At 53.6% G+C, this 26,695-nt stretch overlaps 1 protein-coding gene across 1 annotated transcript; it reads right to left on the bottom strand.

Annotated features, from left to right (window-relative positions):
* SLC6A17 (solute carrier family 6 member 17) lies at nt 1-21,451 on the bottom strand. Its single transcript, XM_071768275.1, has 12 exons — nt 20,919-21,451; nt 13,802-14,209; nt 11,231-11,388; nt 10,873-10,999; nt 9,913-10,094; nt 8,748-8,858; nt 7,509-7,750; nt 6,386-6,578; nt 5,837-6,029; nt 5,485-5,644; nt 4,785-4,947; nt 1-4,205 (listed from the first exon to the last, which is right to left on the bottom strand). Exons 2-12 carry the CDS (start codon nt 14,085-14,087, stop codon nt 3,837-3,839), a joined length of 2,184 nt encoding a protein of 727 aa, XP_071624376.1. The 5' UTR covers nt 14,088-14,209; nt 20,919-21,451; the 3' UTR covers nt 1-3,836.
* Between the last annotated feature and the right edge of the window lie 5,244 nt (nt 21,452-26,695).

Here is a 26,695-nt window from a genome sequence, read left to right as displayed (position 1 = left end):
TTTGGTAAGAAGAGCCTTTTACTGGGACTCCAGTCCAGCTGTGACAGAGTTCCCTTCACCTGCCGAGGAGCCCATCCGGCACACGTGGGAAATACACCAAGGATACACGGGATGAGTTACTATGAGCTCTGTGCTTTTACCTGTACAGGGGGGGTCACCAGCCTTGTGCTCACCAGCCAGGGAAGTGGCCACATCCCACTGTGTCCCTGCTGACCACATAGGCCACCTAGAGATACGCGGGCTGGGGGACAGGAGGGGGCAGTGGGAGTTGCTCCAAGGAGGGGCTGCAGTTGCAGGTGACCTGCTGGGGTGGTAGGAGGTGAAGTGTCCCCTTCTTTTGGGGGATCAAGGGGGATGGGCCAAGGGATAGCTGGGGAAGGGGCTAATTAGCAGAGGGCAGTCAGCTTCAGTTGTCCCAGCTGCTTTGCACTGGGGTCAAGGGCAGGTTGAGGATGGAGCACCCTAGCTCCAGCCCCATGGGGAACACACCCACCCTGAGAGCCTCAACACCTCTATCATGGGGGCTGGGCACCCTCCTGCCCTCAGCACCAGCCACCACCTCTCCCCCACCACTTCCCAGACTCCCAATCATCCCCCTTCTCTTTGGGTCTTCACCCCTTCTTGATCTCCCCAGCAACTCCTTGTCCCCCAGCCAGGGAGAGGGCTGGGAACTGAGCAGGGAGCCAATATGGGGGAACAGGAATTTTGGCAGCAGTTTCTCTCACCCTTTCCTTTTCCAGCCACCTGGAGGAAAACTGTAAAGTGTCTGTGCACACAACCAGCAGCTATTCCCTGTGCCTCTGGGGAGAAAAAGAGGGGGGAAAAAAGTGATTTCCAGGGCTAAAAGCCACTGGGGTTTGGGCCCAACCTGGGGACCCCAAAAAGATGGGTGGAGGGAGACCAGGAGAAACTGACCACCACCACCCCCCCAGGGTCCCAGAGTGACCAAGTACAGTGAGAAGTGACCCCTGAGCACAACACACACGCACACCAACACCCACACCACTCAGGGATTGACACATGTGATGAGATGAAGCACTTTAAATTGAAACACACAACCCCCAAAAAACCTCCCCACCACCCCCCCAGCGCCTTGTGTCTAGCAGTGAGTAAACACCATGAAGAAATATGGGGTTTCCACAGCTAAAAATGAAGGTGGTGGTCCTGCTCCTCCTCTCTATTGGAGCTCCCAGGGCTGGGGGGGGGGCACATGGCCACAGCCACCCACCAACCCTGAGAAATAAAAGGATAAAAATATGAAATATGTCCTGTTATACAATGAGAATTGACCTGTACAAGCACTGGGCATGAAAACAGGGCATGGGCCACTTTGGAATCTGGTTTTGTCATTTCACAGCATTTACAGTGACATTTACAGAATAAATATACAATAGAAGTCGAGACTCTCAGGGTTAGGTTTCCATCTCCTCTCTCTGTATATATTTTTAATATATATTTATATATATATATTTTAGAACTTTTTTTTGTTACTTTCTTAGTGATTTGGCCTCTTATGGATGCTGCAAGAAGAGGGGAGGAATGCCAAGGCCTCCCTGGCTGGTTTGGGAATGGTGGTGATGGAAGGCTGGAGCCTTCTCCCCAGGCTTCAAGGAGCATCGTGGGTGGGAAGGTGTCCTGCTCCCAGAACTCCATGGGAGCTATGGTGGGAATGAGGGATATGGAGAAGGTGGAATCAGGGATATTCTGAAGGTGACGCTGGGCAATGATGTGGCTCCTCCTCTCATTTGCTGGTTGGGTGGAGGAACTGAGGGATGGAAGGAACATCTTTTCTACTGATGAGGAAATGCCACAGGGTTTGTGCTTCTCCTATCAAGAGGTGACACCGGGGCAGGTATTTCTGCATCCCCCTGGCAAGGGAAGGGGAAGGAGAAAGGAAATGGAGCAAATTGTGAGGGGGGAAGCATTAGAGGAGAGACAAAGGGCTGATCCTGCACGGGGCTGGTGCTTCTCAGAGTCATCAAAGACTGAGCTGCTCCGGTTCAGTCCATGCCTTTGGTTTTCCCCTGGAAAAATGGTTAATGAACAGCCTGAGCTAATTGTCTGGGAAGAGGCTGCAGGTCAGCCGTGGAGAAGGATTATAAATAAATGATCAGAACCCACAAGATCAACATCACTGGGAGGGACACCTCCTGACCCCAGGAATGCTGAGAGAAGTCAAGGTTGGACCAGGTGCCTTCGCCTCCCAGCTGAGGTGGGAGAAAACCCATTGAGAGGAAGGCAGAGGAGAGAAGGGATTGTGGTCAAGCAATCACAAATTTGACCTTCATGCTGGCTTGAAATACCATCACACATGAGCTAAGGCCAGCAGGACCAAGGATGAAGAGCTCCCTCAGATTTTGGAGGCCATAACAATGCCCGGAGAGGGAGAAAGGGTGCAAGGAGGCTGCTGCTCCCCTGTCCCCCTGGGGAAAAGAGGAAGATGCCACCTCATCCTGGTGCCCTTCACAGAATTGCTTGGCCATGTGTAGAAGTCAGGGAAAGATCCTCAAACCCACTGGGAGAGACTCGGAGCTGGGAGATTCCGACCTTTCCTAACCAGCCTGGGGAGACACAACATGAGGTCACGTCAGTCTGGTCCCCACTAACCTGGGTGAGCACAAAGAAGTCCCTGGATTCTACCAAAGGTTCACCTGGAGAAGACACTAGAACCCCAACAACTGCTGCTCAGCAGAGCCCTTTTGTCCCCAGGAGCTGGTTACCCCTATGGAAGGCTGGAGGTGACACATGCTCCTGGCTTGGAGCTGTGAGAAATGAGGACACGAGTCCAGAGACCATCCCTGCCCAGATCACCTTGGCTGGTGGGTGCAAGGGAGGGAAGGTCAGGGGTGGTTTCCTGAGAGCTAAACCAGGACAGGATGCCCCACAGCTTCTCTGCTTGTCCCTCTGGGACATCTCAGCAGCTCATCCCACACATCAGGAGTAATTCCAGGAGAGCACTCCTGACCTCCATCATGGTAACCCTCTGCAGGCCCCACACGTGCTCACACATCTCAACCACCCTCATGTCAGAGATTCTTCTGTCACTCAGCACGAGCACCACCGAACCATGCTGACCACATCGTCCCACGGATGTGACATCTCTGTGTCTCAGAAGGATGCACGTCCCCATGCTGGTGGTAACCAAACAGATCCCAAGGCTCCACCATCTCCCACGCCACAACGTCTCAACCAGCCCTGCCAACCCTGGTCCAAATCTGGGGGTTATCTGGGGAGGGTGTCCACAGCTCTAAAAACCTACAGGATATACAACAACAACAATGATGGTGACACCAGCAGCATCTTCTTGTGCTATGAACACTGATGGTTAATTGTGCTCGTTGGAATAAGGCCATGGACTCCTCCCAGCTCAAGGACAACAGACAGGGAGGGAAGAGCTCCTGGGCTGCAGGAGGAAGTGTGGTTGGCTTCCCACCTGATGCCAGGTCCTTTTTCCAACCATCAGCTGCTTCAAAAAAAAAAAAAAAAAAAAGAGATTCTTTGCTTCAGATTGGACAAAAACTCTCAGAAAGATACCACAGCGTCTCTCCTTCCTCCTCCCTACCCCAAAAGGTGAGCCAGGGGGTGGTTCTGCCTTTCAGCCAAGGGTTGTCCTGCCCCTCCTGCAGTCCCTTCTTCTCGATGGCCACCTTGGAAACAGTTGCTTTGGGTTACAATTTGACGAGGGGTTGCTTCTTCTTCTTCTCCTTCTTCTCCTTCTCCTTCTTCTTCTTTCTTCTTCTGTCTTCCTTTAGTGATGAGTTTGCCAGTTGCCTGGAGAGCCAGGACCCACTCCCCAGTGCCCTTCTCTCCTGGTGGGGGTGGTCGGCAGGCAGGCATCACAGTTCAGATTCAGGGGTGCTGGCCAGGAGGTACCCACTGCCATAGCGTCCGTTGGGGGCATTGCTCATTTCCATGGGGGAGTTACTGCCAGGCCCCAGGTAGGACCTGTGGGTGGGCATGGGGGAAGGGGTCTCACTGGGCACTTTGCTCAAGATGAAGCGGGTCTCATCGTTGTCTTCCAAATTGGAGATGTCCTTCATCATCCGACCCTTCTTGTAGGTGACAGAGAGGGTGTTGGAGCCATCTGACACCAGGTGGAACTGCCGGAGGATGAAGACCAAGGGCAGAGGGAGGGAAGCCAGGATGATCAGGGAGATGAGGATGGCCATGGCCCAGGTTGGGTAGAAAAGGAACTTCTCTGCAGCCTGGAAGAGATAGATGTTAGTGTCAAGGAGATGTTGCAGCAAATCCCAGGCTGGTTTGGGTTGAAAGGGACCTTAAAGTTCATCCAGTGCCACCCGTGCCATGGGCAGGGACACCTCCCACCAGCCCAGGGTGCTCCAAGCCCCACCCAACCTTCAACACTGCCAGGGATGGGGTAGCCACAGCAACAAAGGTGGTGCACACCACGTGCAACATCTCCTTGGTACCAGGCAAGTCCTGCTGCCTCCTGCCAAGCATCATCGTCAGGGGCACCACGTGAAGCTATCAGGAGGTGGGTTCAAATCAAGAGAAAGGACCTGGTCCTGCACACTGTGTGTAGCTGTGGAAGTGACTCAAAATCCAAGCTCAGACTTCAGCTGATGATCAGAGCTGGCTGGAAGCCTCTGGGCAGTGTACAAACCTGATGGGCCCACAGAGGATGAGTGTCCACAGGCTGAAGATCTCCCAACAGGAGAGGGTAGAAGAGCAGAGCTGGGATGAATGAACAGGGGGGTCTGCAGGTCTCCTGCTCAGCCTGGACCTGGGGTGGAGGTGGCTGTTGGGGAGAGGATGGTACTCACCTCCTCCCTGATCCACGCGCTGTAGCCCGGGGGGCTGACTCCCAACTGGATGATGCTGGCGGTCATGAGCACGGCCATGCAGATGGGAGAGACATACTTCCAGGTGTAGTAATAGAACTGATAGGGCCGGAAACCCAACATTTCTGTCAGCTCCTGCATGAACCTGATGAGAAGGAGAGATGGAGCCATTCCCTTCCCCACCTCTGAGTGAGAATCCCCCTCCCACATGCCCCCCTTGGGAATTATGCTCAAGACAGAGCCTGAAAAGGATCCAGGGGATCTAAGCAAGCATCTCAGTGTCCCTCAAGCCTGTAGAATGGGTTGGAAACCTCCTTTGAGGTTTCCCGTTTGCCAAGAAAAGGTCATTTGAGCATTAGGCAGAACCTCCTCTGCTCTGGCCAACTCAAGAACAGGCTTAGGGGGGACAAGGTCTCCTTCCAGAAGGACCTGGAAAGCTGAGACAAAAGGGTAATCACAAGTGCATCACAACCAACAGTAGATACCCACTAGAGTGACGTAGGGGTAGATTATACCAAGAGCAGGGCAAGGACCAAGGGGAACCAAGTTCCTGCCTCTCTAATGCATGTCCCCTGGGACATGTGCTCCATCAGAGCTGACCTCCTGGGAGAAAAGTCAGCGAGTCAATCCTAGAGTCATTTTGGTTGGAAAAGACCTTTCAGATCATGTTGGACAAACTTACTTCTTGGTGCCATAAATCCAGGCCACAGCAATGTTCTCCAGGATGACCACGACAGTGAGTGGCAGCGTGGCTGAATAATCATCAAACATGGTGACAAAGTAATTCCCAGAGCGCTGCACGAAGATCAGTCCCACCAGGAAGGCAAAGATGCAACAACCAACTGTGAGGAGCAAATGGGCATGGTCAGCAGGGCACCCCAAGAAGAACCAAGTCCTCACCACAAAGTTCATCCCTTCCATTGGCAGGACCCAGTAGACACATACACCATGTCCACACTCTTCTGGAGTGACTCCCCAGGGCAATGGGGGCCCTCCACCCCTTCCCCAGGAGGCAACAGGAGAAAAGACCTCACCTGTGAACACTTCCTTCCGCACCTTGAAGGTGTCGATGATGGGGGTGGTGATGCCTGACATGGTCCCGATCATGCTGCCCAAGCCCAGGTTTATCAGCATCAGGAAGAACATGACAGACCAAAAGGGGGAAGCTGGGAAGTGGGTCATGGCTTCTGTGAAGGCAATGAAGGCCAGGCCAGTGCCTTGCACAGACTGTTCAGGGGGAGAGAAGACCAAAAGATGAGGAGAAACACATCAGGGACACAGCCTACAAGACCCTGCGTGCTTCAAGTCTCTCCTGTTGCACTCCACTTTTTGAGGAGAGAAAAATCCTGCCTCAAAGCCAGCCTGGAAGAGGTGATGACCCTGCTGGACTTGCTATGGGCAGACCTTTCCCCCATCCCATGCTGAGGAAGACCACAGGGACAGGGAATCCCCATCCCTGGAAGGTCTCTAACCAGGGTAATTTCCAGATCCCATGCTTTCCCACAGCTTTCCAGATCCCTCTGCCACAAACAGGCAATGGGGTAGGTGACCTTCTGGTCCTCCTAGGAAGGCCACCAAGGTACCTTGTTGAGTTCATCCTCCAACAGACAGGCATCCAAACCCAGTTCTTTGAAGTGCCCCTCTTTGACTGTCATGATCACTTTGTACATCTCATTGTAGTCCTTGGCAGTGAGGTGGGAGAAGTTCACATGAGGTGGGATGAGGTCATGGCTCAGCACATTGGTGTTCAGGTAGCCCAAGATCTTCTCAGTGTTCCTAAGGGAGAGCAGAGCCCTTGTCACCCAGAGGTGTTCCTTTTCTTCCAGGGTGAAGGATGGGGCCTGACCATGGAAGCTCTTTGACCCAGTCAGGATAAGCCTCACCAGGTCATGTTACACAGGTCAAAGGACCTGGGGATGGACTTGGGACCATGGCCTGGCGGGATGGGATGAGGGGGAATGGATTTAAACTGGAAGAGGGGAGATTGAGGTTGGAGATGAGGAAGAAATTGTTTGGTGTGAGGGTGCTGAGCCCCTGGCCCAGGTTTCCCCCAGAAGTTGTGGCTGCCCCATCCCTGGCAGTGTCTCAGCCCAGGTTGGATGGGGCTTGGAGCCCCCTGGGCTGGTGGGAGGTGTCCCTGCCCATGCAGGGGTGGCACTGGATGAGCTTCAAGGTTCCCTCCAACCCAAACCAGTCTGGGGTTCTGTGACCTTGTTGCAGTTTGCCAAGGTGTCAGTAAACATTGCATCAAGCCACATAACAGAGGAGACAGATGGAGGCCCACTAGGGAACAGGCTCCACATTGCATGGTCTGGATTTTTATGGGTGCAGCTCCCTACATGGTGTGCAAATCCCCCCTCCTCCAACAGCTTCTGGGGTACAGCCCAGCAGCACCCTCAACTTTGCAGACAGATGGGATCCTGTGATGAGTGGAAAGCAAGGGGAACCCAGGTGGTGGGACCAGACCTGTTGCATTTACCCCCAGTTTGCAGCCTAGGAGCCCATATGAGAGCTGGGTCTTAGGTTGGAGGAGATGAATATTCAACTGCCTCAGTTTGGCCATCTCTGGGAGATCCAGATCTTGACCGCCAGGAACCTGAGTCCACCAAAACACGGGATCACCCAACTCATTCTCTTGCCTCCAGATCCACCACAGCCAGGAGCAGACCTGCCCACCCCAAAGAGTGAAAAAGCGAATCCTCTTACTCCACCACACATTTCTCATTCATGATGTTGGCTTTGAAGCCCAGCACAGCAAACACAACCAAGGTGGCCAGGACAGATGTGAAGAAGTTGATGAAGGAAACGAGCGTGGCATCAAAGTGGCAGTTGTTGTCCTGCTTGTTGTAGCTGGAGAAGGCAATGACTCCTCCAAAGCCCAGGCCCAAGGCAAAGAACACCTGAGTAGCTGCCTCCCGCCACACCTGGGGGTCCAGCATCTTGTCCAGCTTGGAGAGGAGACAGAAGAAGACGTTAGGTGGTTTGGTGGCCCCACAGCTTAGCCCAGTGGAGTCAGAGCTAAATAAGACGGTTACTGCACCTCCAACCTGGGTTTTGGGGGAGCCATGGACACACTTTGATCTACCATGATCAGGTCTTGCATGACCCAGCACCCACAGGGCCACCTTCTGTTTCCCACAGGGACAAACTGAGGCACAGAGAAGGGCAGGTGAAGATTTGACTTGACCACATCTCTGGGTGCACCATCTGCCCTGAAGCCCAAACTGGGTGCCAGATCTCCCAGTACATAGCCCCACAGCTTCCGGGTGGACCTGTCCCCCTAACCCAAGGGAGCCACCCAGCCATGGGTCTCCATCCTCCTCCCTTGGCCACCTCCTGCCTCCAGAGCAGCTGGAGAACTTGAAATCAAACATCTCAGCTGATGGGGTTGTTCAACATCCCGTCCCCCCAGCCACATCCCCCTTCTACTGAGTGTCTTCCAGCCTTGTTCATCAAGAGATCATAATTAATATCTTCTACCAGCCTTGCTGGCTGAGCTGATTCATCTCCATTTGTGCTTAATTAATTAATTAGCTGGGTAATTAAGAGATGCACACCACCAGCAGAGGTTTTGCAGCCTGACAACAGATTTGTGTCATAGAATTGCTTGGGTTGGAAGGGACCTTAAAGATCATCCAACCCCCTGCCATGGGCATCTTCTCATCAAGTCCTTAAATACATCGCCTTGGTGCCTCATGTCCCCACCCTGGTGTCTGGGCACCCAAAGGTGACAGGAGAGACACTAAGAAGCACCAGGGTGGTGAGGTGATCGAGCTCTTGGCTGTCCTGGCCATATTCCATATTCAGGATGCTGCTGACACATCCTGATGACCTCAGGATATCCCAGGTAGTTGGGGTTGGTTGTGGGGTTGGCAAAGGTTAAAAAAGAGGTGGGACAAGACAAAAGGAGAACCTGCTCAGTCTTCTGGGCTTGAAGGTTCTCACCTTGGGTGTGAACATGTGCATGATGCCATCCACAGCCCCACGCAGCAGAAGTCCTCGCACCAAGAAGCAAACCAGCACCAGGTAGGGGAAGAGGGAGCTGAAGTACATCACCTAAGGCAAGGAGAGGGATGATGCACCCTGGGGACAATCTCCTTCACCTCTACACTCACCTCACCAGCCCAAGGACAGCTCAAGAGGGGTGAGCAAGGAAGGTGCCCCTCCCCAGGATGAGCTCTGCTCCTAAGGCAGTGCAAGGGGGAAGCTGCGGGACCCCTGGCTGCAGGATGAAGTTCAGGTGGATTTGCAGAGTTCTTGGACACACTTAAGAGAAAGAAATCTGCTGAGGCTGCTGAGGTGAAAATGCTGGAGTTGGCTCAGAAAAGCCCTAGACTACCAACTGCTGGTGGCCAGGGAGGCCAAGGGAAGGGCAGGTCTGCACCTCCAGCCCATCTCCTTCCCCCAGCGGCTGGCCAGGGCTTCAGACAACCCCAGCTGGTTCCTGGCCTGAGGAACATCTCCAGTGCCCTGGTGAGCAGATGCTGACAGGACTTCACCCTGGCCAGAGATGACCTGCAGCCATGGTCCTGCTCGTGCAGTTCCCTCCCACCCACCTGCTCTGGGGCTGTGTGGCTGTCCTTTGCTAACATCCCAGATGTTCTGCTGAGGACATTTGGAAACAGGGATGTGCAAGTGTCCCAGGAGACCACACCCTTCTCCATCCCACCCCACCACTTGAAATGTCAACAGCCTCCACCAGCCAATGTCACCTCTCCCCAAGCTTTCTGTCCCTCTCTGCTCTGCTCTCCTGCCCTCCCCCTACAAAGGGAAGACCCAACTCTCACCCTTATGTCCTACCAGCACCTCTCAAGATGACGTGGGCAGGGGATTGGACCACTGATGCTCCCTGGATGCAGGGGCTGGGCAGGGATTGGCCACTGATATGCCCAAGCCCTGGGCCAACGCTGTGGGTGTTGGTGACACTGAACTTATTCCCTAAACCCTCTTTAGATCTTATTCTGGATCCCCCCAGAGATGTCCCCAACTCTGGAGTGGGTGCATCCCAGGGGACACAGTTATCCTCCAGCCACCCGGATCAGGGCAGGAGAGTGTGGTCCAGGCAGGAGGTTCCTCCTTTGAGGACACCTTGGTGGCCACCTATACCCACCTTCCCTGAGGACTGGATGCCTTTGATCATGGCCAAGCAAACAAGGCTCCAGGCCACCAGCAGACACACGGTCATCTTCCAGTTGAGTCCCCCGCTCTCCGAGATGGAGTTGGAGATGTCCAGAGTCTCCCGGTACCAGAAGTAGGTGGTGGCTGAACTCTTCTCACATTCGGTCTCCACAACTGCAACCAAGCAGAGCCAGGAGAGTGTGAGGAGCTTGGGGAAGAGTCACTCACCATCTCCTAGGAGAACAGGCTGCCCAGGGCAGAAGTGGAGTTCTCAAAGCCTGGAGGTGTTCAGAAAAGGTGCAGATGTGGTGTTTCAGAACATGGTTTAGTGGGCATGGTGGGCTTGGGTTGATAGTTGGACTTGATGATCTTAGAGGGCTTTGACAACCTTAATGAGTCTGTGATTCTAAGATCAATTAATGTCCAATGAGGATCAATGTCCAATGAGGGAAGGGCACACACCTGGGACAGGAATTAATGGGGCTCATTTTTAGGACAAAAAAGAGACAAGACATGAAGTGATCATCAGGTGAAGATCAGATGTTCAACACAGGGATCTGCATAAAATCTCCCAGAGTGACCCAAGGAGATGTGCAGAAACCATAAAATACCATCAGAGTCTCAGTCAAGCACCAACTGAGCAGCCAGGTGGTCCTGGGTCACCTTCTGGCCCTGAGCACCCAGGCGGCCTGGAGACCCAAGCTCAGGATCCCCAAGCTGCCAGCAAACCCCAACATCATGGAAAGACCCCTGAGGGCAGAGCATGGGAGAGCTTCATCCAGCCCAAATTAAACATCTCCAGGTGATCACAGCAGTTGGATCAGAGAGGACTCAGTGCCCCAGGAGACACCTCAGCCTCTGGTGTTCCAAACCTGTGATGAGCTACAGATGGTGGTGGTCCCCATTGTCACCTTGGGAACTGCTCCCTGCCATGCTGGTGGCCATCCCTTACCGGCCACTGAGCCATTTGCCACGACGGGACACTCGCTCCAGGGAAGAGGGTACTGGAAGGACTTAAAGAAGTAGAAGATGCTCCAGCCAATGATGACATTGTAATAGAGACCGACAAAAAAACAGACCTGGGGGAGGGAGGAAGATGTGGCATTAAATCCCAGGGCAGTGGCACTGTCCTCAACACCCCTCCAGCTGGGCAGGGTGCAGGGGATGGTCCCATTCCCACTCAGCACTAGACCCAAGGGTGGATCTGCAAAAGTTCCCCTTGACCTCCCAAATATTCACATGGGGCTCCTCCCAGGACACCCCCCCACTCCCCGAGGTGGGAACCCAAAGGGACCCATGGGTGCACTCACAAGGCAGCTGGCGTAGCCAATGCCCCCCAGGCGAGGGCAGATGTAGTTCCAGACCCCGATGCTGCCCCGACGGATCCGCTGCCCCACTGCCAACTCCAGGAAGAAGAGGGGGAGTCCAATGATGATGAGCAGGACCAGGTATGGGACCAGGTAGGCACCTGGCAGGAGAGAGAAAGCTCAGCATGTCAAGGACAGATGGGACAGACAGGGAGGAGAGAGCTGGGACAGCCTCGTTTCATTCATCAGTTCCTCTGCCACGGGCAGCAGAGGAGACAAACGTGGAGAGGAGCAAAGTGCAAGTGTGGAAGGAAAGGGTGAAACATCCCCTGCCAGGAGGTGTACCTGTGGGACAGACCCCAATGTGCCTAAAGACACACCACATCCACATGGGCATCTGGGCCCACATGCAAGGTGCCACCTCCACAAGCCAACCCATGGGGATACATTCTCAGCCACATGTTCAGGCAGGAGCCCTCCTGTTTGCCCAGGTGTTGCCTACACATGTATGTCTGAGCACAACCAACCCTTCTGCACCACCCCACCTCATGGCTCCCTACCAGCAGTGTTCACCATGTGCTGCTCAGCACGGAGTGAGATCTTCCAGTAGGGGTAGGAACCTAATTAGATCTACAGTTAATCTCTGCCTAATTGACAAGGCTGGAGAGGACTCATCAGCTCCTGAAGCATGACCAAACCCCCGGGTAGGATGGGATGACTCATGCTGATGAGTTGCACCAACCTCCTGCCAGGACCAGGCTGAGGAGCACACGTGGATGGATCCCACAGGGGAGCCAAAGGCACTGTGAGCAAATTCCTACCTTGATTTCCACCCGGTGACAGCCACCAGCCCCTGGGCATGGGCAGGACCTGTGGCAGCTGCTGCTGATCCAAGCAGTGATGCTGCAAAATGATGCAGCCTGCAAGGAGTGCCTGGAGCTGAGTGTCCTGACAGTGAGGTGGGAGTGATGGGTGAGAAGTGGAGAACCATAGAATGGGTTATCTGGGTTAGGAGGGATCTTAAAGATGGTCTGGTTCCACTTCCATGGTCAGGGACACCTCCCACCAGCCCAGGGTGCTCCAAGCCCCACCCAACCTTCCACACTGCCAGGGATGGGGCAGCCACAGCTTCTGGGGGAAACCTGGGCCAGGGGCTCAGCACCCTCATAACAAACAATTTCTTCCAAATGCCTGACCTAATCAGCCATTTTTTATCTTAAAACCATTCCTCTTTGTCCCATCACTCCAGGGCCTTGTCCAAAGTCCCTCCCCAGCTTTCCTGGAGCCCCTTCAGGCACTGGAAGGTGCTCTAAGGTCTCCCCATTGCAGCCTTCTTTTCTCCAGGCTGAACACCCCCAACTCTCTCCCCCTGGCTCCAGAGCTGCTCCAGCCCTCCCAGCAGCTCCAGGGCCTCCTCTAGACTCACTCCAACACCTCCATGGAGACCCCAGAACCCAGCCCAGGAGAAGCACCGATGAGGATGAAGCTGCAGCAGCCTGGGGCAACTGGGGGCAAAATGTCCCAGCAGCCGGGATGATGCTGGGATGCAGGAGCACATTCTGATCCCTCCAGGAAGGTGCTGGAGGGGAGAACAGCCTCGGGGTGGGAAGTGCTGACTGCATGGGTCTTGGCTTGAGAGAATGACTCATGGGGAAGATGACACCAGAGATGTTTTAATTATTGAGAAGGTTGCAGTTTGCCAGGGCTGCTGCAGAGCCAGGAACCCAACGAGTGGACAGGAAACCTTGACTGATCCCGGCTTCCTTCAATGCCCCTTGGCAAGGAGCTGCTTCCCATCGAGGAGGAGAGGCCCAAAGGGCTGGGTTTAGATTAATGATGAGCAATCCATTGGGGTTAGGAAGGGTGGAAAAGCCCTGGACCTCAGGGGAGCTCCTGGAAGCCCAAGTAGGAGCTGGGGGTGGGATGTGAGGATGGGTTGGCTGGAAGGAGGGTTTGGGAAGGGGCTGAAACCTACACATAAGGAACATAAGGAAATGGGAAGAAATTCTCTTCCTTTTGTTCCTTTTCCCCCTCAGTTTCCAAACTTCTCCAACAAGAACTGGGGACTGCAGCAAGTCCTGGGATTCATCTGGACTTCAGGACAAGAGGGATATGGCCTCAAGTTGTACCAGGGGAGGTTGAGATTGGATTTTAGAAGAAACTTCTTCCCTAAAAGGGTTATTAAACACTGCCTCAGGCTGCCCAGGGCAGGGCTGGAGTCCCCATCATCCCTGGAGGGGTTTCCAAGCCCTGGAGATGTGATGCCGAGGGACATGGGGTGGTGGTGGCCTGGGCAGTGCTTGGGAAGTGGTTGGACTGGATGATCTTGCAGATCTTTTCCAACCAGAACTCTGCAATTCTATGAGGTCAGAGCAGGGTGGACACCTTTGAGGAAGGACCCAACCCCATCCTGGAGGTTCTTCCATCTACGCACCAATGCACCAGCACCAGCTCCCAGCTGCCCCTCTCCACCTTCCAAGTCCCAGATAACTGCTGTCCTACCCTGGGATCCACACCCTGAGGTGCAGGAAGGCAGGATTGAGCCATCCCCCCTTTCCCTGCCCCATCTCTCACCTCCTCCATTCTTCTGGCAGAGGTAGGGGAAACGCCAGACGTTGCCCAGCCCCACTGAGTAACCGATCTGGGCCAGGATGTACTGCAGTTTGCTGTTCCAGGCTGGGCGGTTCTCAGCATCCAGGTCTTCCTCTCCATCTTTCTGCTTGTCCCAGGTTTCTCCCGTCACATTGAGGACGCTGCGTTTGTAGTCCACAGGCTCTTCATGGGCCAACAAATCGGCCACCGACTCAGTGACATGCTCACTGCTGTGCTCCCTCTGGGTCACTTTGCTGTTCTTCGGCATGGGGACAGCTCCGAGGGGCCCCGAGGAGTGAGGTGGGGAGAGGGGAGGAGATGAAAGTCCCGCAGGGAATGGCACCCGTGTGAGCTACAGCTTGAACCTCACCCCTTCTTCATCAACAGGACCTGGGTGGGGAAGGGGTCAACAGAGGAGGAGTTGGGTTTGCTTTGCCCCAAAGGTGACCTGGTGCTGGTGAAAGCACCCAAGGCAGAAGGGTCTCCAGCACCCCATGCCTTGGGGATGCTAAAGATCACCTTCTCCATGACTGATGGAGCAGGAGCAACCCCGTGGTTTAGCATTCACAGAATCATTCTTGTTGGAAAAGACCTTTAAGATCACTGAGTCCAACCATTCCTGTAGAAGAGATTCCCATGACCCACAGGAAGGAACTACAGGTTGCTCAGGGAGGTGGTTGAAGCCTCATCCCTGGAGATGTTCAAGGTGAGGTTTGAGGAGGCTCTGAGCACCCTGATCTGGGTGAGGGTGTCCCTGCTGACTGCAGGGGGTTGGACTGGGTGACCTTCAGAGGTCCCTTCCAACCCAAATGATACTCTGATTCTATGATTCCCTGGGCTACAGCAGCCCTGGTGACCCCACATCCATTACCAACCAAGGCCCTGCCCTCCCAGCCCCATTGCCCCTTGGCAGAACCTAAGCTCAGCCCCACAATGGCTCCAAAGGGACACAGTGACAAACACCCTGCCTGTCCCTCTGTCCCATGACATCATCAGGAGGGACTTAAAAAGCCTGGGATCCTGCAGCTAACTCTTCCCAGACAGCTTTACAACATTTCCATCTGCTCCACCTTTATCATGGACCAACCTTGGCTGGGGAGAGCCATACCCACCCCCCAGCACCCACACAGTTACACCAGTGACACCAGTTTGCCCCAACCACCTCACCTCCAAAACTGGTGGCACCAGATCCCATGAGCATAGGGTTGGGTGGGGCAGGCAGGGGAATTTTTGGATCCACGGTCAATTCACAAATGGGTGGCATCAGGGACACCTCAACCTGGAAAACTTTGGAGCATAGGAAAATCCACTTTGCTGGGCTAGAGCTGCCCAAGCTGGGAGAGCACCATGATCGTCCTCTCCATACTGGGAGAACTGGGGTTTGTCTGGCAGCTCCCACCCCAGCTGGGATGGTGGAGCTTCACCAGCTGGGGAGAAGGCCTAGAAACCTCCAGGGAAATTCCACATCTTGAGAAAATTACTCTCCCATTTCTTCTCACTTCAGTCCATCCCTTCTTCCCAGGGGACACCAGACTAGTCACCAGCCCCTGGACCAATGATGGTGCCATGCCTCGGGATCTCTACCACCCCAGCATCACCTTGGGGGCTTTCTCCTTCAGTTCAAAGCTCATCCGAGACCCAGGTGGCATCTCAGAAGTGCCATCACACAAAGGACCCACCAGCTCAGTCCTTGGGGCAGCCAACCCCCCCATCCTGGGTGAACAGACCCTACCAGAATGGGTGATACCAAACGGACCATGCAGGACGGACCTCCCACTGGAAGCAAATTAAAACTCCCCCATAGTTTTACAGAGCCATCTTCTGCTCTACTTTCCTTCAACCAACCACAGGTTCCTCCTTCAGACAAACCTCCACCTTTTTGACCCAATTCCTCTCACAATCCCAAACCTTTCCCCAGCAGCAGCTTCAGCCCAGGCAGCAAATCCCATCCCCTCTCCCAAGCAGCCTCACCCTCCCTCAACCTCACCTTGCTAATTTTTCACCCTTGAAGAAAGTTCCTCCTTTGCCAGGCCCCATTCCTCTTCCAAAAGCTATTTTAGGCTGTCGGCTGCATCCGTTGCCAGGCAACCCTGTCTGGTCCGCATCTTTTCCTGGATCCAGCTCCTCCGGAGGAGCTGCTTGAATTTGTTCTTTCAAGCCTGACCCAACGAGGTTTCATTTCCCAACGAGGACTCATTCAGAGAAACCACTCATGGCTCCAGCATGGCAGCTGCCAGCAGGTGGCTGGAAAATCCCCAGCTGGGATGGGGACAGGGATGGGGAATGTCCTGTGCTCATTCATCGGACTCTTCAGACACACCCGTGCCTTTTATTTGGGTTTTGCTCTGTTCTGAGCAGTTTTTACATGGCTGATGCCTTCAGCTTGGTGCTCAGTCACTGCAGTGCCAACGGAATCATAGAATGGGTTGGGTTGGATTTGGTTGGGTTGGAAGGGACCTTAAAACCCATCCAGTGCCACCCCTGCCATGGGCAGGGACACCTCCACCAGCCCAGGTTGCTCCAAGCCCCATCCAACCTTCAACACTGCCAGGGATGGGGCAGCCACAGCTTCTGGGGGCAACCTGGGCCAGGGGCTCAGCACCCTCACACCAAACAATTTCTTCCTCATGTTCAACCTAATTTTCCCTTCTTCCAGTTTAAAGCCCCAGCCTGGTGAGGGTGGTGTCACCCAAAGGAGATCCAGGATTGTTCCCAAGCATGACGCCATAAGCACACCCAACATTTGCAGTCCACCTCCCTGCTGGTACCATGAGATGAGCCCAGCCAGAACCAGCCCAAAGGCACAGATGCACAGGGCGTGGGGACCCAATGACATCAACAAAGCTTTCCCAACTCATTTCCCCTGCATTTTGCATCACCCCCAAGGTCTGCAGCCTTTGGGAATGACCCAAACCCATCCCAGAAAGGGATTTCCCCTTGTTTCTATCATAAAAAAGTGAATTCAATCAAAATTTCATCTGCCCAAAATACTTAACCACCCTTCAAAGAAGAGGCAGATCAGCTGACAACTGGAGAGAAACAGAAACCCCTTGTCACTGAGGGATGGAGATCCACCATCTTTACTTAGTCCTCATGACCTTCATTTTCTTCAACGTGTTTTTTTTTTTTTCCCCCTTCCTTTTCAGAAGTCAGATCAGGGTCTCCAAGAGCTCCTGACAACCTCCCTGGTGCTGCTGAGCCATTGAGGTCTTTGCACCATCCACCTTCTCCAGGTAAACCCCACGTTGATGCCTCCCATGCAGGTGAGCTGGAGAAGGACCCACATCAGGACCAGGGGAAGGAGCAGTTTGTCTCAGGGTTGGTGGCTCCAGAAATCACTTGAGAGCACCCAACACCTCCCCGCGGGGTGTAGGGAGGGGGAAAGCATCACTGGGTTGTCCCTGGCATGACACCTCCAGCATCTCCCACCACATCCCTGGGTGTCTCCTTGACCAGCATTCCCAGTTCCATGATCCCAGTGAGTGCCTTGGCGTCCAGCCCCTTGTAGGACCTCAACCCAATGATCAAGAACTACCACACTGAGCCCTGCTCCTGCACCCAACTCCCTGGCTGATCTTGGGGCTCCTGGTTGCACCAAGTGGCAAATCCATGTCCCTCCTCCCCCCTGCAGGGTGACACAGGGGTGGCGTGGCCCACCATGTCCCTTTGTGCTGATGGCTCAGAAACTGCAGCAGATTGAAGGGACATGGTGCTTGGGGACAAGCTGGACTCAGCCCACCCAGGGAAAGGGATGGAGATGGAGAAGCTCCTGAGGGTTTAATCCTTGCCCAGAGGTTCCCATCCATCCCAGGTGAAGAAAGAATCTCTCCAGGGAGGCAGAGGGGAGGGTTGGGAAACAATTGTTGGGGATAAATGAAGAGCTCTGGAGGACACCAGGTCCCCCCAGCAGCATCACAAAGGGTTGAGAGGAGGAGGGATGCTCTGAGCTCCATCTCCTGCCTCAGCACATCCTTGCCTTCTCAGGAGGGCCACCAGGGAGCAATCAAGAACCTGGAAAGATGTCAGCAAAGCTCTCAGCTGGGGCTGGATTTAGAGCAGCCTCCAGCAGCAAACATGCTCAGGGGCTGCAGGACGGGCACACCGGGGGAGATCTCTCCTCTGTCCCTAAATGGGAAACTGAGGCAGGAAAAACTACAAGCTGAGCTTGGGGGAATGCAGAATTCACATTTAAACCATGGGAGATCTCTGCTGGTCCCTCTCCTCCTTCAGCCATCACCCTGCTGCCCTCTGCTCCCAAAATATCCACAGCAGCTCCTAAAGGAGAAGGAACAGATGCTCCTGGAGAAACATCCAGCTCACCAGGCCTGGGAAAGTCCAGCTCATTCCACCAAGGTCACAGACCAGGGAAGGGAGGAGAAGACTAAGGGAGGAGAGGGATTTCAGGAGGTGGTGTCACCACCGCACCTGGTGACAGTCCCCCCAGCCCAGCTGCACCCTGCTGCTCTCCCTCCCCTTGCCTGGAGAGACACAAACTCCAGAAGGGTCCACATAAGAGGACAAGGGCACCCAGAAGCAGCTTGACTGGAAACCAAGCTCCCAGTCTGGTGGGGTGGAGAGCAGCTTGGGGGACACAGCCTCCTGGCCAGCCAGCCTGGAGATGTTCTATGTCCTACCTACCCATATGGACACCTCTTTAGCATCACAACACAGGAGCCATCCACAATGGCTGATGAATCAGAGCTGCCTCTGCTTCTCCCTTCCACCTACCCAGGTGGCTTTCACCAGCAAAAGCACCCAACTGTTATTTATAACCCCCTGGATGTTATTTATAGCCCCCCTAGATGGCATTTATACCCTTCCAGATGTCATTTGTGCCCTTCCAGATGTGATTTGTACTCTTACAGATGTCATTTATGACCCATCAGATGTCACTTATACCCTTCAGATGTCATTTATGACCCCTCAGATTCATTTATACCCCATCAGATGTTATTTACGACCTCCCCCCAGATGTCACTTAAGACCCCCAGCTCCTACAAACACAACCAGAGGTGGGGCTACCATCCAGCCACCACCCCCTAAGGGTGAGTTCATCTCCCATCACCCCCAACTCCATTGGGGTGGGGCATGGCAGTGACTTTTTTCTTCAAGACACCTTGGGAAAGGGCAGATTCCCAGAGGGGTCAAGAGCCAGAGCCAACAGGAGGGGAGGAGGGGGGACCCTTGGCACTTGGGTTTGTCACGATGTGGCTGAGCCCCATTGATGCATCACTGGGTTGAGCATCATGCAAACACATCAGCTGCAAGAACGTGACACTGGATCAAAGCCCCACATCATATGATCCCTCCAGGGCTCTGCCTCCTTCCCCAGCTGAGGGGTGGTTTGGTTGGTTTTTTTTCCCTGTTCAAGCTTGGTGATTCCCCTCGACCTCTCCAGGCTCAAGGTTAGGGACTGAACCCAGGTTTATCCTAAAAAGCAGCATCCCAGTCTCTCCCCAAGCTCTGTTTTTCCCTGGTGTAATTCAGGAGGCTGCAGCTACATTTGTCAACAACCAGGGCCAAGGGAAATTCAGGGTGCGGGGGACAAAAAATAAAACAGGATGGAGGAAAAACACACCAGGATGAGGGGGGAAAGCACCCAGAATGAGAGGAACAAAAAGGCCCGGGGGAGCCCAGGAGAGGGGGAAAACAGGGTGTATGGGGGAAATAAAACCCAGTGTAGGGGGGTGGAAGTAAAAACCAGGGGGGAATAAAAAACTGGGGGGCAGGGGGGGGGATAAAAACCAGGGTAGGGGGGAATAAAAAACTGGATGGGGAAAAATAAAAACCAGTGTGGGGGAGAAAAAGACCCCAGGGTGGGGGGAAAATTGGAGCCTCTCCTTCCCAGGCAGTGGTTTAGGTTGGGTGTGCACAGATCAGCGCCTGATCTGGGGTAAATTTGTTCCTCGTGACTCCAGCTCAGCTCTGGTCTAATTCCAGATTCAATGCAAGCCTGAAGTAAGAGTGGAGTCACTCCAGATTTCAACCAAGTCCTTCCATTCCTGTCAATCTCAAATAAGCTATCTCTAATTCACTCCCGAGGACACCTCAGACCCAGATTTCCCTTCCCTTCCAAGCTGAGCTGCAGGCAAAGCCCCATCCAAGGTTCCTTGACCTAGTCCAGACACCTCTAGAGAGATATTTGCACAAACCTGTGCCCTGACGAGAATAGCTCAGCTCCTGGGGCCTTTTGGGTTTTTTTTCTCTCCCAAGCCCAGAAATAGTTGCATCAGCTCCTGCTGGATTCAAACCTCAGGTGCCTGAGCCAGAAGGCAGGATGGGAAGCAGGATTTCACCTTCTGGGTCCTTTACAAAGAGCTGAGATCATTATATATTTATTATATAATATATACATTATCATTTATTATTATTATTATTATTATTATTATTATTATTATTATTATTATTATTATTATTATTATTATTATTTAGGGTTTTTAGCTTCACATCCTCAAAAAGATGCAAATCTGCACCTGGCCAAGATGTCATCCAGGAGGATGGGCACATCCAAGAGATGTCCAGAAAGGAAATAAGGTCTTTCCCACACCCACCACCCCAGCCCTGTTTTTCAGCCTCAAACCCAGCCACCCACAGCCAGGGAGCAAGATAAAAAAATAATTATTAATAGTTAAAATAAATAAATAAAAAGGAAAAATTAATCCCCCCAACACTTCGGGGGCCAGGTAGGGAATATTCAAAGGCAGCAAAACGCTTTCTCCCATCCCCAATGTTATTGTCAAGGTCAAGCAAAGAACCTGCATCCCCCGCCCCTCCTCAAGCAGCAGCTCGCAGGGGATGAGCCCCCAGCCCCAAGATAAGCCAGGTGGCCAGTGCCACCCCCCCAGTGGCTACTGCATGCCCATCCGGGGCGGCTGAAGCCATTCAGTGTCTCTAAATGTCCCCCCCAGCCCTAGATGTCACCATCCCCAGGGCCACGCCTGATGCCTCCAGCCCGAGGGATCCCCCCCATCAACCTCCCCACACCTCCCCCTCCCCAAATAAATCCCCGAGAGCAGCGCTGGGAGGGGGCAGCAGCATCGGGAGAGAGGGGGGGAGAAGACCCCAGGGAGGGGGGAGTGCAGGGAGCAGCCAGCCTTACCTTGGAGCGGTGCTGGGTCCCGGGGAGCCGCTCCCGGGAAAATCTCACCCGTTCCCAGGAAAAATGAACCAGGTCCCGGGGAAAAAAAAAAAAAAAAAAAAAAAAAAAATATATATATATATATATATAATTATTAACCAGGTCTCCCGCTCCGGCGTTGGTGTCGGTGAGGGGACAAAAGGATGTCCCCTGGAGTGGGGACCGCGCGGTGGAGCCGGTCCCGGTGCTGCTCGGAATCGGGCTGCTGGGTGGTTGCGGGTCCCGGTGGTTGAGTGTCGGGGTTTGGTGGCCGCGTTCCTTCCTCTCCCTTCTCTTCCCTCCTTCTCCTCCCTCTCCTCGCTCGGCGGATGCGCGCTGGGTTCGGCCCGGCCCCGTTCCCCTTGGCCAGAGGGGAGGTAACTCCAAAGAAATTGAGGGAGAAAAAAAGAAAAAGAAAAAGAAAGAATTTAAATAAATAATAATAATAAAGGACACGCAGACCCTGACGCAAGCTTGAGTCACCAGAGCTGCACGTCAAAGCTGGGGTGTCGGGTCACCCCCCCTCCATCCCCCCCCCCGCATCACCACTACCTCCCCCAGGGGAGGGGCTTGTATTAAAAATAAAAATAATAACAGTGAGTCCTGACACTGGGGGGGCGACTTGGGGCCCCCCGGGGCTTTGGTAAAAGTAAAAACCCCTTAAACCCCTTTTTATAATCCCCCTATCCCCAAGGTGCCCTCCAGGTTTTGTCCTGGAGAACAGTGCTTCGGGGGGGTGTGGGAAGGAGATGGTTTCCCCCCTTTCCTCCAGGGATATTTGGGTCTCTTGGAGCCACAGCTTGGTCTGGGACCACCCAGGGAGGTGTGAGAAGCACTCAGGACCCCAATTCTTTTCCCTGTCACTCAGGTGGGAATGTGGAGCTGGCTCTGGGAGGGCAGAGATGCTCAGGATTGGCCAAAAGCTTGGGGACACTTGGGGACCCCCGGCTGGGCTCAGAGGACACTGCATCTCCAACCATGCCAGGTCCAAAGCTGAGCCCAGGTTGGGCCAGGAGTGAAACCCAGCTCTGGAGAACAAGATATTTTCATTTATCAAACCCCCTTTACTACCAACAGTGACATTCTGCAGGGCCCCAGTCCCCATCCCAAGGGGATAGGCTGGGACATGGTGGCACCAAGTATCACAAACAGCTCTTCAGGGCAACCAAATCCCAACTCCAGCTTCTCAGGTGGGCTTAATTTCTCAGAACCACCCAAGGCTGCTCTGCTGCCTTCCCCTGGTGTGGCTGCAGAGAGCCTGAATCCCTCTCAGATATCACCTCATGGGGTTAATGAGGGAGCCGGGGGGGGGGAAGCAGTTTTCAAAGGAGTTCCTTGCTGGTTCAGCATCTGATGGAAATAATTAAAGCCTCTGGGTCCTGAAAATCCAAATTCAGTCCATCCAAACCCAAACATCCCAGCCTGAATGAGTTTCTCCAACCAGTGTCTTACTGGTGCTGAGGATACTGCGACCAGCATCCAGCTCCTGGAGTTGGGAGAAAACCTTAGAGGCAGGAAAACACACTTGAGAGAGACAAACCTTGGGTGGATTCAGCCCTCCAGCTCCAAACCACACTCCCCCAAGCTCGTGGAACTCAATGTTTGAGCCCATTTTTTGCCTCCTTTCCTTTTCCAGCCTATTGGGCACAAAATGATCAATTCTCACAGGTACTTGGGAGCTCAGCCAGCACCAGCAGCCAGTGCCTGAGAGCCATGATCATAACTCTCCCTCTTGTCCCCTCGGGAGAAATGAGGCCACACTCCATTAAATCTGTCCCTTTCCCTACCCCAGGCAGGGGAGAAGCAGCTACAAGCAGCACGAGAAGGGACAAAGTCCCATCAAGATTTGTTCCTGGTGTCTGTTGGGTTCATTGCAACCTCTCCAAACATATCCTGGTGGTTGAGGCACCTCAGGGAGGTTGAGAGATCAACACAGGCTCAGGTTGAGGGTTGACCTGATGGAAAGCAGCTCTAAGGAGAAGGACCTGAGAGTCCTGGTGGCCAGGAAGTTGATCATAGCCAGCAATGTGCCCTTGGGGCCAAGGAGGCCAATGGCATCCTAGGGGGCATCAAGAAGATTGGGGCCACATCTGGAGAGCTATGTCCAGATCTGGGCTCCCCAGTTAATGAAGGACAAGGAGCTACTGGAGAGAGCCCAACACAGAGACACCAAGATGCTGAGGGAACTGAAACATCTTTCTCCTGATGAAAGGCTGAGAACTGGGGCTGTGGGTGTCAGGAGGGTGGGGTCAGACTCTTCTCAGTGTTGCCCAGTGACAGGACAAGGGACAAAGATCACAAACAAAGCCATGGGAGGTTCAACCTAAACATGAGGAGGAACTCCACTACTTGGAGGGTGACAGAAGACTGACTGGCCCAGGCTGCCCAGACAGCTGATGGAGTCTCCTCCTCTGGAGACATTCAAAACCCACCTGGATGCCATCCCATGCAGCCTGCTTGAGCAGAGAGGTTGGACTAGATGATCTCCAGAGGTCCCTTCCAATTGTGTGGGGACATGCAGGGGACAGGCAATGTCAGGGAAAGAGACAAACCTGCCCTATGGTGTGTCACCGCCCCACCTCCATGGGGATACCCTCTGCTCTGCTCCTATGTGCCTGGATGCAAAGACTGTGAATGTGGGACAAAACCAGCAGGGAGATGGGCCAGAAGATATCCCAGGGTGGGGAGGAGCTTCTCCTTCCATGAAATTCAACCCTATGCAGGGCTGGTGTGACACAGACTCTCCCCAGCTGCAAGGTGACAGCCATCTCATCACAGGCACTGGGAAGAGCCCAACAATGAGCAGAAGGCCTGGATGTTGGGGGAAAAAAAAAAACCCTCATTTCCAAAATCTGAGGATTTTTTTTTTTTTTTTTTTTTTTTTTTTTCATCCTGGTGCTGCTTCTATGAGAAGATGGGGGCAAACTTGGGAGGGTTGGGATCAGGGCAGCAGCAGAGCCCATGACTGCAAGTGCCAGTGGTGTAAAGCTCTCTGCAGCCACTGAGGTTAACCAAAAGAAGATCGAGTGACCTTATTAAGGGGTTTTAAGCAAAGGGAAAGCAAGCAACCTTACTAAGAGGGGTTAGATCAGCCCTTCAGCTCCCACACAACAGCATGGAGCAGGGATGAGGCTGCTGGAGCCAGGGAAGGGACAGATCTTGGGTCACAGGTGGCTCGATGCCACCTGGAGGTGTCAGAAATCCTCCCCAGATGATTTAAAGCTCTCCCTGAGGCTGGCTGCACATCACCAGAGCATGTCACTGGTTGGTAAACTGAGGCACAGAAAGAGCCCAAGATGTGTCAGAGCTATAAATAAGTAAATAAATTTAAAATTTAAAACAAAAAACCAAAAAAACCCACACACAACTAAGGGTGAGTCTGGGCTCTGCCACAGGACTGAAATTTCAGGTTCTATCCCAGTTTGTCACAGTGCAGAGGGGCCCAGCAATCTGTGCAGAAGATGCAAGAAACTCTGGCTGGGACTGAGCCATGCTCAAGAAAATGAAATGAAAAAGCCTCCCTCCAACCCCTTAAAGCAGCCGGTACTTTTCCAGCCCCAGCCTCAGCAGTGGGAAGAGTCTGGATTAAAGCAGAGCATGAGTAATGTTTCTCCTGGAAGAGCAGTGCCCCGGAGAGCCGGGGAAGGGCTGATACCACACTCCGAGAGAGAGAGACACACATTTCCAGAAACGCTGGAGCAGCAGCCGCCTATAAATAACCGCCTGAATTTACCGCTGCTCTCATGTGACCCTGATCCCCGCGTTTTCGGCTGCCATCTGTCACCATGGAAATGGCATCACCAGGGCCACCAACCCATTCATTCACAGGGCTCGGCCCCGGGGGACGGGTGGAGGTAGGGTTGAGATTTTTGAAAGGATGCGAAGTTGCAGTTCCGGGGAGGAAAAAGAAGAAAAATAAAGAAAAGAAAAGGAAAAAAAATATCCATCGGGGAGGTTTAGATGGAGGGGTCCTTCCCGGGAGGGATGCAGCACAACCCGTGTTTCCAAACACGCTGCAGCTCGGCAGAGCGATGGGAAGGGAGGGACAGACAAACAAAGCCTGGACGGAGGGACAGGGAGCAGGGATGGCCAAAACTCCTGCAGGAGATGAATAAATCCCTCCCGGCAGAGCCCGCAGCAATTTAGAACCTCACAGCGAGGCTGCCAGCGTGGGAAAATACATTTATCACCACATCATCTCTTCCCAAAACCCTCTTCTGGCCTCAGGGACCACCTTTGGGAGGAGGTGGCTGCCTTAGTAATTGCTCTTAATGGTGCTGGTGAACCTGCTCCTCAGCCCAGCTTCCCCACCAAAGCAGGGTGCAAACTGTGAAGGGGGGAAGGGGAGGGTGGGAACTAACGGGACAGGGAATGTGGAGCTCAGAAGATGATTTTCCACCTAAGCTGTCAAGCCGACCTACATTCAAGTGATAATAATCGAAGGGGATAATGCCCTTCGGTTTCTAAATGTGTATTTGGCTGCAAAGCCCGGGTCCTGTCACAGCTCATTCGGGGTTGGGTGCTGCTAACACAGAGGGAAAGGAGCAGAGCCTGGGAAAGGAGGAGAGCCCGGCCTGAGTCAGGGCAGAGGAATTTCAGGCTCTTCCAGAGCAGTTTTCCATCCAAGGAATTCTCACCAGGCTGCTGTTTCCCTCAGCCCTCAGGGGGAAGGGATGTGACCAAGGCTACAAGTGAGGTGGTGGCACAGTTGGGATCCGCCCCCCCCTCTCCCCCCCCCCCGGACAATTCCCTTTGATTTGCTCTGCCCATCCCAGAGGTGTCCCATCCTCATCGTCACAGGGACACTTTGGGACAGTGACCATCAAGCCTACATAGGTGTGGTGGCACTTCCAAGGGCTTCTAAACCTTCTGTATCACCCAAGACTGTCATGACAACCCCACAGGGTACTGCAGCCCTAGGAAATGGATAAATGCCAGACAGACACAGCTGGAAATGTCAAGAAACAGTGAGAAAATTAATTTTAAAAGAAAAAGGTACCATTTCTTGGTGATCTTAACAAAGACCCCATGTCCCTCTGTGCACTCACCTGTTGGCTGTTTCTCCCCAGGGGCAGCAAGGAGAGGAGGATCATCTATTTTTGTCCCAGAGATTATGTCCAAAATAAAAAGCAAAACAAAAGGGTGGTTTGGGAGGAGGCAAGAAGCCGTGTCTGAGAGTAAGAAGAAAACCACACTGCTCCACTCAGCCCCGGGGGGGGGAGGAGGGGGGGAACACAAGCATGCAGGGAATAAAGGGGACTCGGCACAATGGAAGGAAAAATAATAAACCCCAGCACAGGGAGAGGAATGAGAACCATGTCCCAGAGCCCTTGGGCAAGGGTTCCCTAGAAGCAGGACAAGAAGCTTTAAAGAGCTTCTGCTCCCGAGTTCTGGTCCTAATTTTCTTCCCATGCCAAGCTGCCATCGGATCAGAGGCAGCGTTGTGAAATGGGGCCAATTCAGCAGGGCTGGGTGGCACCAGGCTGGCTCCATCTCCAGGTGGTTTTGGTGGCTTGGATGGGTCTTTTTGGAGGAGCTTTGAGTGAGATCAGAGAGGATTTTGTGAAGGTTTTCCCGTGGTTTGGCTGATGTTTTTTCTGCCCCCTCTCCAGACCCAGTCCTGCCCCTCTCTCCCTGGCTGAGCCACCTCTGGGAGGGTTTGGGGTGGGACAGAGCCCTAAATCTCTCCACTCTTCAGGTTGGGTTCAGCCCTGGGAGCTGGACTAGTTCCAGAGTCTGGGGATCTGCAGGGTTCTTGG

This window comes from Heliangelus exortis, chromosome 25 (assembly GCF_036169615.1).
Source record: "Heliangelus exortis chromosome 25, bHelExo1.hap1, whole genome shotgun sequence".
Lineage (NCBI taxonomy): Eukaryota > Metazoa > Chordata > Aves > Apodiformes > Trochilidae > Heliangelus > Heliangelus exortis.
Note: the sequence above shows the minus strand (reverse complement) of the source record. Positions and strands in the feature narration are given on the sequence as shown.